This window comes from Channa argus, chromosome 10 (assembly GCF_033026475.1).
Source record: "Channa argus isolate prfri chromosome 10, Channa argus male v1.0, whole genome shotgun sequence".
Taxonomy (NCBI): Eukaryota; Metazoa; Chordata; class Actinopteri; order Anabantiformes; family Channidae; genus Channa; species Channa argus.
In genome coordinates, this window is record NC_090206.1 from 22,377,686 (window position 1) to 22,392,651 (window position 14,966).

Genomic DNA, 14,966 nt, shown 5'->3' on the forward strand with positions numbered 1-14,966 from the left:
CAAGTGATTGTATTTCGACAAAAACAGATTTGTGTTTTTAAATGCATCTGCTTATTTGCACCATAACTTAAATGAAGTAAATTGAAATGTTCAATACTGTTGCTAGTATCAAGAGAAAGTGCTTCTGTAACCTTATTATCAGCCTCTCTTTCTCAGCTGTCTCACAGGCTCTTTGAGGCACCTAAGCATTTAGCATAGTGAAGTAGGTTTTATGTGAATAAAGTGATGAAGACACCAGCTGAGGACTACAATGACCTCCAAGTATGTCAAATACTCATCTAAATTCAGCACTGGGTGAACACAAGTGAAATGGATTCAAGCACTGCAGCAGAAAGCATGAAAATCAAGTCAAGCTCAGCGGTTGACAGACACAAAAACTACTTCAGTTGTACCAAGCATATTATCACTTAATTGAATCAGCTAATTTAAATACACACCTTAAAATACAACCCATATCCAGTCCAAAATGTAGGAAAATGGAAACCAGCTTTCTCTGGTAATCAGGAACTGGAGTTTACCAGAACCTACTAGAAACCTGGATACTGGAAAATCCGCATATAAATGCAGCAGAGCAATAATTTAATTTCTCTACTTCAGACTTATTTTGGCAGCATGGCTCACTTTTAACTATACAAAGACAGGAAACACTGCTTTCTGAAAGCAGAGAGTGGAGAGACACAGCCGATACACATTGTGAACTGTCTAAACAAAAACAAAACAACAACAACAACAACAACAAAAACTAATCTGTGCTGGAAAGCGAGCTTTTTCAATTTTTTACGCAGTACTTTTTGTTAGCTTTATTTTCAGTCGGGGAAATCAGTTCTCCAGAAGAAATCTGTGAGTAAACCAAGTTTCCCTAATCTCTGATTTTGGAAACCACCTTTGCAACCTGGTTACTTAAGTGCATGTAAACGCACTGATTAGTTGCCGCATAAGAAGAAAGACGACAAAAGAAGGAAAAGAGACGATTGAGACGGGTTAAAAGAAACCTCAGAATCAGAGATTAACTTGCAATAAAATATCTTATTTTTTTGAGGGGAGTTTTGATGGAAGTTCTGAAAACTGAAGAGGAAATAGCTGGGGTTAGAGGAAGTCAACTCTTCAAGGAAAGCGTTCCTCTCACATTGGCTGGGATTCTTTTCTTCTCATGACTTGCCAGAAGGGGTTTGCTCCCACACATTCACACATGGTGAGGAAAATAGCAGCGAAGGTGAGAGACTCTTTCGCTGCCATTTGCTCTCATTACTTTTTTGTCTGTTTAAGAAATGCTTCAAATAAAAAGGGACTGATGAGTTGAAGGTTGATTGTGAATTCCCTCCCAGTGGTAGATGTGTCAAGCCAGCCAAATGTCAGAAGATATTCTGTCATAGGATATTGAGCTAACTGAAAATGTCAGGCAGGGAGAAAGCATGAAAGAGAGCATGGGGAGGAAACAAAAGGAGAGAATCCCTGCACATGTTTTTGTGTGACTCGGATTTAGCATGGCACCTGTCATAAATAAGTGGAGGGTGGAAGGGGAGGAGTCCATCTGAAGACTCAAAACACAGTGGGCAACACTTAGTTCAAACTATGTAAAGCTTACAGTAAATAACATAACTGTAATGACCTAGTTTTTAAGGAAATGCAGTTCAGTTATACAGTTCAGATATTAGAAACAAGCTTGTTGCTCCTCAGATTTCAACATGTTACAGGTTATGTTAGTATGGTATTAAAAGAAAAGCAGGCGGAAGAGAAGATTGTTTATTAGCAAATGTATGTAAAAAGATGTGAAAATTAATTAGGAAATGTGCTCTAACGCAGCACATAACATAACTTAATGTTGTCTCTACATTAAGGAGGACACCTTTGTCACAATGATTCCATATCAAAAAATGTGACCAAAATCTCAGGATGTAAAGAAAATAAATATTAAGTACTGACTGAATCTCTGGATGAGAACTTCAGTTCTGTCACATCTGACCCACATTTTCTCAGAGGATGCAAATGTTATTTTTATTCCCCCCCCCCAACCACCACCACCACCAACATTGTCACAATTGGGAAAGCACTTTTTTAAAATCCCACTGTCTGGTAAGGAAACATGGTACTCACCAAAAGCTGTGTAAAACTCCTCTTTTGTCAGATGCTCATCATCATCGACATCGTTGTACTTAAGCAGGTCAAACAACGTGCACTCAGAGACATCCTTGGACAGACCTTCTTGCTTGATGACCTTGAACGAGAATGCATTGTTGTTCAGTTTAAGTAGGTCAGTGTTTTCTTTCAGCTTCCCCTCAATTATACTTACAACTAATTTGCAAAAGTAAGTATGCTTTGCAGGATATTTGTAATGCCACCATGGCTCACTTTATTTTACTTGTCTCCCACCCAATTATCCAGTCTCGCAGTACAACTGCATTTGTTTCATTAAAAAAGCTGCTTCTGTGAACTACACCAAACCAAAGACTGAGTTAACTAATTTTGTAGTTAATAAGTTGATAAAGGTTGCAATTTTCATGTGTAGATTATATGATTGCATGCTTTGATGCAACATACTACATATGGAGTAACATAAATAATACATTAAATACGAAAGATCTACCGTCAATCACAGTGCAAACAAACTGACTTTAACTAAGAAACTGAAGCTATGTGTTTTTGCATGTTAGCACAGTACTACTGAACTACAATTAATTAATTACATGGCATGAAGAGAAAGGTGGGGTTTAATATTTATAATATTTCACACTTCATAAAGGCTCTGTATGAGATTTAAAATTTCAAGTTTTGTTATTAGACAAACTGTGACTCGCTGAAGTTTTGACACAATAGATGCTGAAAAGGCCCCAACCACTGTGCAGGTTTTATCATCATGCTGCTAAAACATGATCCTATTCAACACCCTGTGCATGGCAGTAAAACATCCATCATACTAGATCAGCTGTCAAAACGCTGATCACAAGGGACGGCTTTATACATCATGCCTCGTCCATTGGATCAGTGCATTTCCCTTCCCAGATGACTTGCCTAAATTTTAGGAGTCACCTATAACAAACACTACAAGCATCAAGTAACTGTGGTTGACAAAATCTAAAACAGCTTCTATATATACCCCCCAAAAATAAATGAAATACATAAATATCCCCCCTTTCTGTGTTTTATAATTTATAAGTGTTCTAAAATTAGCCACAGTGAAGTTGCTTAAATTGCTGTTCAAATATTAGAGAAGGTAAAAAAAAAATAACAGAAAAGTGAGTGTAGGTGAGCCATGGAGGAACAGGCTTTGATGCTTTAACTCAAGTTCTTAAATATTTTATGACATTGGCTTACTTCCCACAAACCTTGATTCCTGTGGTTACTTTGTATTTTCGCAGTCACTTCTCTGTACCAAGAGAACCACATTAAAATGGGATCAACGACATGTTGACTGGCTTTCAAAAGAACCTGTGAGCTAAATGACCTGAGACACATCATTGATGGGACAAGCAGCCGAAATGTTAATTGAAAATGCAAATTCTGCCAGTTTCAAATCAAACCTGAATTTACAGCACCAGTAGAACATTGGCTAGTTACTCAGACAGAACACTTATCTTACAATTAGCAGGTACTTTACTACGTCTTTACATTACAGACTTGTTTCAATACCGCAGGGTCTAGTTTCATAATCCAGTAATTATGCAGTACACAGTAGTCTCAAACATCCGTGTTGAGCATGGACCTATCTTCAAAGGCCATAGGGTTCCATCTGATTATGGCTGTTCTTCACAAGTAGAACACCAAGATATACAAAGCATGACTCTGATCACGTAGTTATTAGGTTTCCTTTTAACCTCACAAAGACTTTGTCTGTTGGCTCTAAATGGTCTGTCAACACTACTTTGTCATTTTCCCACCAATTCCAGAAAGTGTGTTTGTCTCCTCCTTCCTTTGTTTAGTTTTTAGGAAACAAACCAAACAAAAAGAAATAGTGCATCGATTTACAAAACTAAAAATGTAGGTGGCTCCGGTAGAGTCTACCACTCTGTTACACCCACCATGTTCGGTACAGTTTTATATTAGTCATTATCAATGTATAATAAATAGGAAGCCTGCTTTGTATTTAAGAAGAAATCATTGACTAACTAACTGGCTAGAAGGACGAACCTCGCTCAAAAACTTTTTCAAGCCAATATCTCCAGCAGCACAATTCAAAGAATTATTGGGTAACGCATTTTTAGGTTACTGTAACTTTACAACTATCTTTTTTTTTTTTTGTCCTTTCGGCTTATCCTGTGAGTTCAGTGTCGCTACAGCAGATCATTGTCCGCAAGTTGATTTGGCACAGTTTTTACACCATATGCCCTTCCTGACGCAATCCTCCCCAATTTCTACCGGGCTTGGACCTGGCACTACAACAAACTATAAGAGAATATTTTTGAAATATTTGCACATTTATTTTACCTCTTCTGTGCCTCAATATTTTATTTTGCGTTAGTGGACGTCACTTATTCTGAGTCTTATTTTAAAATTAAAAACCTAAACCTTTTTCAAAACATTAAAGGGATACACGACACAAACTGACTAAACAAATAGGAAAATCTTTCAATCTCAAGCTTGAGACAACATTTTTTTATACATTTTTTTTTTAAATGGCCTAAACCTCAAAAATGTCTTTTTTTCCCCCCCAGTTGCAGTCTTTTGTAAAATGCATTTAAAAGTGCACAATGAAACAAATATTAATGGAGGTCTTGGAATGGAAGTGCCTGTAACAAGGTAACAACAAACTTTTTGCAGCTAAATTGCTGATATATGTTCGCGTCTGACAGTTACATAGACATGGCAGAGCACAGTCCATACAAGACAGTTTACTCTCTCCACAAATCTTCTTTAGTAAATGACATAATTTCAGGCATTCTGTCCTTGGTTAAATGATGGATACGAGCAATGCGTGAAGGGGGAAAAAAAGCAGTTTTGATTTGCCATTTTAAAAGGGCACCCAAGACTTTTTTAAAAGGGCAGGGACAATTGCTCCCTGTGCCCCTTTCATGTGCACACTCTAGCAAGTCAAGTAAGCCAGGGTAAAGGATTTCAATCCTAGAATTTCAAATGAGATCAGACAATGCTCCAATTAGAAAGGGTCCTTTAGGCCACAAGGGTGGCAGCCATGCTTTTGTACTTTCAACTGCCGATAAGAGTGTGATTTGCTTGTGCAGTACTCTTTTGAGGGCTTGTTCATACCAAAGTTAATTTGCATTAGTCTTTGTCATCTTACACATCCATCTTTTGTCAATAAAGAAAGCTTTGCTCTTGTGGCTCAGGCAACTAAGGTTAAGAAAATATGCAGATTGCCTTGACAATCCTATCTAAATTAATCTGAACTTTTATAATATTGTGTTTGGTGTTTTAAACTCACACGATAGAGAGAGGAAAGAAAACAGCATATCCCAAGCCATTAATCACTCCGGAATTAGATTCTGAGAGAACGTTTAATACACCAAAATAAAAGCTGATTACAGAGCCAATCCATAATTACATTCAGGCACCCCTTTCGTTGAGACACTGTCAACCTACAACTGCCTTAGTTTATTAAGTGATCTATCATACTGATGAAGCTATTCTACTCTGATATTTGTCATACAATTATTTATGATGCAGTCATTATTTGTGAGGTGCAAGTATTGAGAAGCACAGGGGTTCTCTCCATATTTCTAGGTTGTAGTTGAGTGCAAATAATTGTGAACGTCCTGTCCCTGCAGCCAAACAGGCCTACAGGACGAGTTGCAGTTTGACATAAGCTTGATTCTAAAGCTAAAGAACATAAGGCTTAATTCAGAACCCAGTGTTTTCACACAGTTAGAGGGTCATGATTGTATGCATGCAAAAAAGGAAAACAAAAACCCCATCCAGGGCCACCTGCAATACACTGATATTTTAATTTCATAACACCCTTTTCTCCTGTGAATGTGCTGACACTATGAAATCTGCCAACACCCCCCTTAAGATAAAAAAGGAAGGAGGGTTAAAAGCAGCCTTTGAGGAACCTCTGAAAAGAGCTTCTCCATCTGGATGTTAATTATTACTGACTTGCTTGTGTCATTCACACACCTAGGGGGAGGTGGGGTGGTACAGTGTGGCTTTGAAGAAAATAACTGCAACACTAAGAGGCTTGAAAATCTGTCCAGAGTAATATTCAATAGGTTGAAAGGGTAAATTCACATTCACACTCAGGGCATACAGGCAATATTATCCCATAAAATGCATGTCACACGGCTTGTTGACTATGCATTTCATTCAGTACCCACACTGGCACAGAGTAAATGTAAAAACATGTAAAAATATGTAAATAATATGAAAATATGGCTAGAATATCACTCTTTTGGGTTGTTATTTAGATGCTTTGAAGTCAAAATATTGAAATATATTCAAAATAATCTATTGAGACCTGCTGCCCCATCAGGCAGGGGGGCATTGACAAGGAAAACCAAGGTGACCCGTTGTAGAGACAGCATATCCTATTGGATCAGCATGAAACTGACCAAAGAAAAAGCATCACTAGCGTCATGGTTCTAAAAACAACTGCAGGATGCATACTCCTTTTAATTATTGAATTTTTTTTATATTAAAATCAGTCTTCAGGTACTGAGAGGCTTTATTTGTTATGCACAGACTACAGTACTTCTTTTCTCATGGGAGACAAAAAAGCTCTTTTTACAACTATTCCTGTCGGCAGAGTTGGTCAAAGGCTGCAGCCTTCTATGAGCACACGGCTCTTTTGACCCACATTGCATTTCAAAAGCTTTACCTAGAGCCACACACCACAACTACCAGAGGGAAGAGTAAGTGGAGCAAAATGAATAGAATCATGGTGGAAAAAAAGCGCGTTGTATAAAACACCAGACCACACAGGTGTAGTTCACACGTAGTCACATTTTGGTTAGAGCTTTAGCCAAAAATAAATCTTTTTTTTCCCCCAACACTTAATATGTGCTGCATCACAAGTTGTATTCGCTTGAGTCAAGATTAATTCTTGCATTTTATCTTCATGCCAGTAAGTGATTGAAGCATGTTCTGATTTTAAAATGGTAAAGATTTTGTTCAAAAGACTTACCTGTGAGAGCTCGTTGGCATCTATTTGACCGTTACTATCTGCATCAAAACGTTTGAACATCATATCAACCAGTTGCTTTCGTGCAGCCATGTCGTCCTTGTGGGCCCCTTGGATAATAGACCCCATGTACCGCTTGTCATGCAGATCTAGAATCTTGGTTTTCAGTCGATGGTAGTCACTCAATCTGCAGTTATCATCTGGGGGAAAAAAAAACAGAATAGTTAGGAGGACAGACAAACTAAAGAATGACTGTAAATGTTGTAAAGAAGGGCTTTTTCTTTGTTTTAATATCTAAAAATATAATTTGAATGTAAACTGGATGCCTAAAAACATGTTTCATAAATGCCTTAGTAATTCCCAGGTGCTGCAACAAGTGCATGATTAAAAGCACTGAACTTATGATTCTTTAAATTGGATGCAATGTTTCAAATCCCAGCCAATTAGTGCTAGAATCCCCCTTAAGAGCTACATTATTAAACAATACGCTGCTGCTTATACTCAGCAAAAGCCCAAATTTGAGTATGACTGTCTGCATCACAACAACAATTGCTAAGGATTATTTTCCCGAGGGAGGCCACAAACACTGACAGTCGTGTCGCATTTTGCTGCCTCAAACTATGGAGGCAGCATCACAGTCAACACCAAGAAACTGACGAACAAATTCATCTCACAGGTGTCAAACGCTAACCCTGACAGCAACAGAAAACAGGATGGTGTTGCATTTACAATCTGCCATCAAAGGCTCTAGATCAAAGAAGTCAACCACATGAAGGGTTCACCAGAGTAGAGTTGAGGCAAAGAGAAAATAATGACTAGACCTAGTGGTTGACACATGTCATATCAGCTTCTTACTGTTAGAACTGGAAGAGTTTCTCCTCTAATAACAGTTATATTAGCTGGTGTCAAGCAGCGCACAAAAAAAAGTTTGTTGTATGCTCAGACGCTTTTCAAGTCTCAGGGGAGGAAGGCGGCATCACTGCCACAGTGTGATCACCTACTCCTGGTAAAATATGGAATAATAGCTGGCGCATAGAGTCTTGTGAGAGACAAAATAAATTTGTTGGGGGGTGATACTGCGAGTTTGGTAATGAGATCTCTACTTGGTAGCAGTGGGTACTCGTTCAGAGGAATCAGAGTAACCCCAGAAACCAATGTCATGTCATTATGGAATGTGTAGGATCTCATTTTGTCCTATACATTTTTTCCAGCAAAACAACTTGAGCAATCAGCATACATTTGAATGAGAGGCCTGATGTAATCCCAACGCTAAGCATCATTTGCGTTTAAGGGGCGGAAAGAACTTCCCCTAACACTCTGCCATGGAAATCAGTGGGCTTTAACAGAAGCTCTCAAATCATTTTAATTTTTAGCTCAATTCAGTATGACCTTGTAAAATCTCAAGGATTGACACTGACACGTGTAGAACTGGGGATAAGACAGGTGTAAGCTACAAGCTTTGAGATTTTTTTTAAAATTTAAAATCAAAAACAGAAGGCATTAGTGGACCAATTTCTCCTATCAGGTTTTTAGAAAGAGTTTGTGTGAACAAGATAGAAAAACTATAAATTGGATGCTTTTAAATTCTATGGGAATACTTTAAGGTTTTGTATCATCTTAATTTCATATAGGACACAAAGTTTTACGAGAATGAGTATGATAATGTTCTAAATGCTGTACAGTAATTATAACCCGTCATAAGCTCTCAAACTAAAAAGCCAACTTTGTATCGGGGTATGTAGCTGATATGGCCACACAAAAACAGCACATTGTTGTAAAGTAAAAATTTGAAAATGCGAGCAGAGTCAAAAGTCTCACAAGGAATAAGGATTTTGGCAAAGACAGGTTACAAAACACAGGTGCTTTGGAAATTGTTTAGATTTCAAGAGCAGCATAAACAGCAGAGGGATACCTGTTGTGAAATATATAGGCGACCTGTTCTGACAAAAAGGAAGAAAAAATATACAAAAATCAAACTTTCCCCACTGTTTTATATTTTAAAAGTAGTCTGTGCCCCCTAAGTGCAGGACTAGCAGGTAATATTGAAAGCGTCAGTAGCAGTCACTCCTGTCTGCCTTCTGAGTTTGACGTAGGTGCTCAAAAAGGAGCAGCAACACAGCAAGGGCAATTGCACATTTTAAACTTTAAGACATGATGCCAGAACAGTAAAACACAATGTTTAAATAGTTAATAAAATCCCAGAATGGAAAAGAAGGCACTGCCATAGCTTTATGCATAATTGCAGAGTAAAAGCTGAAAACCTGCTTGACACTTGGCCACTACAATTGACATGTAGCCTCCTTAGAGAACATTAACCTATTAAGCACAAATATAATGTTGGTTGTGGAGTCAAAAAGTTATTCTTTCAGAAACACGAACCACCTAATTATGTAGGCTCATATACGCATGGAAATAAGATACAACATACTAAAAAAAATGTCGTTTTTTTTTCCACTTTTTGTTTAACAGCTGGAAGAACCGAATAATCTAAATATCATTTAGCCAGGTGGAGAGAATTAAACCTAAGCAACGAGTTATGGAACAATGCTTCGGTTTGTTTTAGCAGGTCCACCTGTCAGACAGACAAACTGAGCTGTTGACAAATGTTTTTGAGCTGCACACTCAGTCTGATGCTTCCTGCAACAAGCAGGGTGTGAACGACAACAACAACAACAACAGTGGTGGTTGGTAAGCTCGTATTTTTAACCAGTCACTGCAGATAACACACCAACTGGAGGATGTACTGAAATACAAAATATGGCCTGGCTGTTGAAGGAGTCACAGTGGCTGATGCAGTCTTGGGAATGGAACAAGCAAGTTTAATTCTTGCCCTGGAAACTGCACGAGCTGTTAGAGCGCAGCCTGTTCAGGCTGCAACATGCTGCATATCATGGGACAGGGTCTGTTTTGACAAGCATCAGTGCCAGAGAAGCTGCCTTGGTAACAAATGGCACAATGAATAAAAGATAAATGGCTGCTGGCGTACCCAGGGGATACGAAGGTCAGAGTTGTTAAACGTCTATGCTCTGGCACATGTATGCACAAGCCCACATGTAAACGAACACTTAAACTGTTATGTGTACACGCGTGCATACTGTAACGTACAGTCTTCACACCTTTGAATATTCAAACTGAAAATGTCTAGACAGGAGATTGTCAAAATTAATTACACAATGTCTAAAATAATCTCCCTCAAATTAAGATAGTCAATATGCTTTAATCAAAACAGCCCCTCGGGGAACTAGTAACAATGAAAAAAGCTACTGTATTTTTCAATCCAATCCATTTAGTCAAATCAAGATCTACTGTAGGCATCCCCCACCACCCAAATCGTTTTCAATTTGAGTGGGACTTAAAAAGAATGCAACCTGCCCCTTTACTCTAAATAATTGGTGGGGTATTCACTCAACTGCTGTACCAAACTCAGTGATTTTTATCCATGATGCTTTATGCTTATTTTGTCAGATGTCAGTTTGTCTGAGGCAAAATTTATTTTTTAAAGCAGTAAGAGAGGTGTTGTTGTTTGTCAGTTTTCTGACACATTTAACACAACAAACCACGTGACCTTCCCATAGTTACAGGCAGTTATAACATCAAAAAGAATGACCAACACTTGAGTTCATTTTTCCCGACAGAGGATGGGAGTTTTATTGTGTTTGCTTCTTAACTTAGCCAATAACTACTATAAGTTTATGAATCTCAGAAACACGTTCACAAACAGTTTTATCAAACAAGTTTCTCAAACTATGGCTAAACCCAAAGAACCCGTTTAGAAACCGTGTGCCTCATTGGCTACACACCGAACCTTTCACTTCTAGCTTGTTGGGGTCCCCACTACCTTGTAGTCAGTTCCTCTGCTCCAGTTACCATGTCTCCTGTAGTCCACGTCTGCACCCTTCAGTAACGGAGCTGAGCTCCCTTGTAACAAAACCATTGCTAAGCCATTGTTTCCTTGACAACTGGACGACGAACTTAAAAGGTAAACTATAAAAGCAGTTTTGTGGCAGTTAACCTGTCACAATGTAAGTTACAGAAGTTTTAATTTTATGTTGTTTTGCATTTGACAAGTGTAACTAGTTACAGATTCCAAATGTGACTAACAGCTGGCCAGGTTTGACTAATCAAAGCGATTGCCTTTTATTAACTGCTTTGAACTGTTCATATAATGTGTAAATCTTCACCTGGATGGAAACAGATGTAATAGTGAAAGGATTCATATGCTCTTTATCAACTAGGGACTAATGATTTATTTGATGAAATCAATTTGTCAAAAAGAGCAACAACAGCATGAGGCTGCTCACTTGTCTGTGCAGTGCTTCTTTATTAAAATGCAAAGGCAGGAGTCAAAGCATTTTACAGCCACAGTCATTGTCAATCGCTCAGTTTTAATGGTATACTTATTAAATTACTGCTGCACTTTAGCTTACAAGAATCGGGATTTACTCAACTTGTAGTTACAAAGAATGGTAATTCAGTGGGTGTAGTGTATCACAGAAGTGCATTTGAAGCTTCTGATTACTAAATAGCATCTGATGATTGCATTGGAAAGGTCTTGGAAAGGTCTTTTAAATAGCGTGCCAACTAGCATTTTAAAGTGAAATGAACTTCCATCTATTTTACACATCAATGTTGGTTTATTGGTCCTAAAAATGTATAAAGCCATTTGTGATTCCAATGGGGAACCACTCGAGGAAAAAAAACGGTGGTTCTGGGGGGACTGTTTGAAATATGCCGAGATGGGGGCAAAAACAGATACAGTATTGATGTTGGATTGAGACATCTAAATCTTGACCTTTAATTTTAAATGACCTTGAATGGGTGTGAGGAGAAGCATACACAGGTTGAAGTTTAACTGGTGTGACAGTGCTAAAAATGTGGTTCCCTTTTTAAACCAACCACTGAGAACTCATCTGTCACAGGCGGTCTCCGGGTCTTAGCTATGTGTACGCGATACAGGGCAACTCTAGACCATGTCTGGACCAGATTCTGTGGACATCGAGTTCATATGAGAAAGCAGCTTATATTTGATGTGTTTCATAAGTGTTGATTTTAACAAAGTCTAACACCTATACCTACTTGGTATCAAGAATATGGGTTAACTATGGTTACAGTAGTGTCAGTATACAGTTTATAATATATATGAGGTTGTTACAAGTCTCTACAATCCTGCACAAGACATCTCCTTTAGTTAATCCATCTATGTAGCAAATAAAGCAGGACCACAATAGGGGGTGAAATGGACTCCAACACTACTGTAGTACAAGTGCTACATTCGAGGTCCCTTTAGAGGGAACAGAGACTGAGTGCCTTTCATATAAATAATGAAATTACACACAATCAGCCATTGAGACTAATCTGAAAAGTTCCTACATTCAGGTGATTCAACATGCAGGCACATTCATTTTGCATTTCTTTGTTTCAGTTTCCCTTGACTACAACGATGAAAAGCACTATCGAGAAATACATAAATTACTTCAGCAATGCAGCCCATCCACAGCAGGATTTAAAAAAGGCTTTACAGCAAACCAAACTTCAATAACATCACTGAGTTGCTATGTGAGCATGCAACACATAAGTTGAAAACAATTTTAGACATTCCACTTATATAAATTAGGTTTACTGCTACACCTGGATTTGTTATTGGTTGGTGGTGGTGATGAGGTGCTTACTCCCCCATCACAAGTCCACCACTTTAGAAATGTGGCATCTAGATGAACCTGAAAAGAGGAAAAAACAAACAAAAACATAAAGGCGTTCTCTTGGGCACCGCTGCACCCATCCTCAGGGATATGCTTGATAAGCCAGCTAGATGAAGCATAAAGGCCAACAGCAATGTTGCCTAAAACTACTTTGTTTTACAGAGCTTTTTCAGAGGCCAGTTATGATGTGAAGATAAGCATGTGGGAGAATTATTTTTATTTTGTAGGACTTCATCTCTCTAGAGAACCCAAGGATAGCACTACTATGCACCAGACATCTACGGCCACGGATACACACTACCCTAAACTGACTTAACAACTGCTGCATAAACACTCACTGAGTCACTGTAAGTCCAGGTGTCAATCACAAGATACAAGGTGACTTCTGAAAATGCTCAGGTTAAGCAAAACTCTTCATCATGCACGAGATCTCTGTCTGAGATGCTTTATTTTACTGTAGTCTGCTGTCATTTGAGTCCACAGCTGAAAATAAACAATAAGTCAGCGAGAAAAAAAAAAAAAAAAGCTAATCTTCTCCAGCCTGTTCACCGAGGCCATAACTGTGAGTGATCCCACCTCCCCACGCCTCCTCCACCTGCTTCTTTAAAAGCACTACTGTTTTATTTATATAACGAGAAAAGTGGCTCAGTGGAATTGCTGGAGTCAACTCTGCTGAAATGGCTCCATCTTTGCCCCTTGGAACGTGCCCCCACCACCTCTTCCAACTTTCCATCTCCATCTTTAGGGCCCTGGGTATTGACCAACTCACAATGCATTGAGACAGCACAGCGTGACAACTGGTTTACCCAAATCAGAGGTCACTGATTGCAATCTTTAAGAGCGACTGAAGGTGTCACTGGCATGTCAACTGAGTGAATCTGAAATGGATATCTGGGCAGTAGGGCTGCAAATTCCTTACAGTCAGGCTGCCTAGGATGACACAAATGCTAAAAACTCACAGCATCAGCAGACATCAGTTAAAGAAGAGATGCTTCTACTAACACTCCAGAGTTTAGTAGAACTTTTAGTTATATCAAAGATCTGTGCACCTATACAAAACTAAGTAGAAAAGCTGAGGTTTTAAATTTAACACAATGCCGTTTATATATTGCCAAATCACAACAAAGTCATCTCAAGGTGCTTTACATTGTAATTCAGAATTATAAGAATTATAGAGAACGCACTAGGTGATGGTGGGGGTGGGGGGGCTCTGTTTAACAGAAGAAACCTCCAGCGGAACCATGCTCAGGATGGGCAACTTATTGCCTCAGCTGATTGGGTTAAGTGGGGAGTGGAGAGAGAAAGGAAAGAGTAGCAACATTAAGTATCCAACTTCACCTTTGAAACAAAACAAAACAAATTTTAAAAAGTCTGTTCATTAGTTGTTCTGGACCTTTGAATTATAATAGAGGATCTTCTTTGCATGGCATTTGCCCAGTTTTCATTGTGCTGTACATGATCAAATTTTTTTTGTTATATCTGTCTATTAATGATATGACTCATGCTGTGTGAAAACGTGAAACAGGAAGTAAAAGAAGAGGGTGAACCTGTTTGCATGTAAAGGTGCAGTATAAATTAAGATTATTAGTATCACTACAAGAAGACGGACATTTTTTCTACCCCTCTACATTATTCTTTCACCTTAAGAGGAACATCATTATTTGCACTGTGGTGAGGGGTCACTTATAAGTTGTTGCTGTCATTGTTCAGCATCGTCTCTACACAACAGCTTCTTTGGAAACTGTACGGTTTCTGTACTGCTTAGTAACAAAGTCAGACAGATTCCTTCACTTCATTCAGTCTCTGTCACTACTGTTGCCTCCATGGATGCAAATGCAATGCTCCCCCTCCCATCTTTCATCAGGACTGCTGCTCTTCCTCATGTCTTAATCTTTGATGTATTACCCCCCACACCTCTCCCCTCTTACCTTGAAGGGGATTATCATCATCTAGAAGACTTTACTCTTCACCCCGACGATTCAATTCACCCCTTCTACCTTCATCTTCCCTACTAGCCTCTGATAGAAGCTTTAAGATGTTTTTAAAATCTCCTTTTAACATCACCCAATATCATACTAGCATAAGGCATGCTTGGCTCATACCATGCCCAAGCAAAACTGCCCCCATCCACTCTTCCCTGCTGTCCTACGCTCACATTGCACTATATCGATCTGTGCCACTTACGTCACTAACCTTGTGGC

The 14,966-nt window shown here is 38.7% G+C and overlaps 1 protein-coding gene across 7 annotated transcripts in view; it reads right to left on the reverse strand.

Annotated features, from left to right (window-relative positions):
* Positions 1-14,966, reverse strand: part of fstl5 (follistatin-like 5) — a 147,970-nt gene that overhangs the window by 66,566 nt on the left and 66,438 nt on the right. For all 7 annotated transcript variants that reach the window (XM_067519175.1, XM_067519171.1, XM_067519174.1 and 4 more), the window contains 2 exons: positions 7,070-7,266; positions 2,095-2,215 (listed from right to left, as the gene is read on the reverse strand). In XM_067519175.1, coding sequence (XP_067375276.1) covers positions 2,095-2,215; positions 7,070-7,266 — 318 coding nt within the window. The remainder of the gene's footprint in view (positions 1-2,094; positions 2,216-7,069; positions 7,267-14,966) is intronic.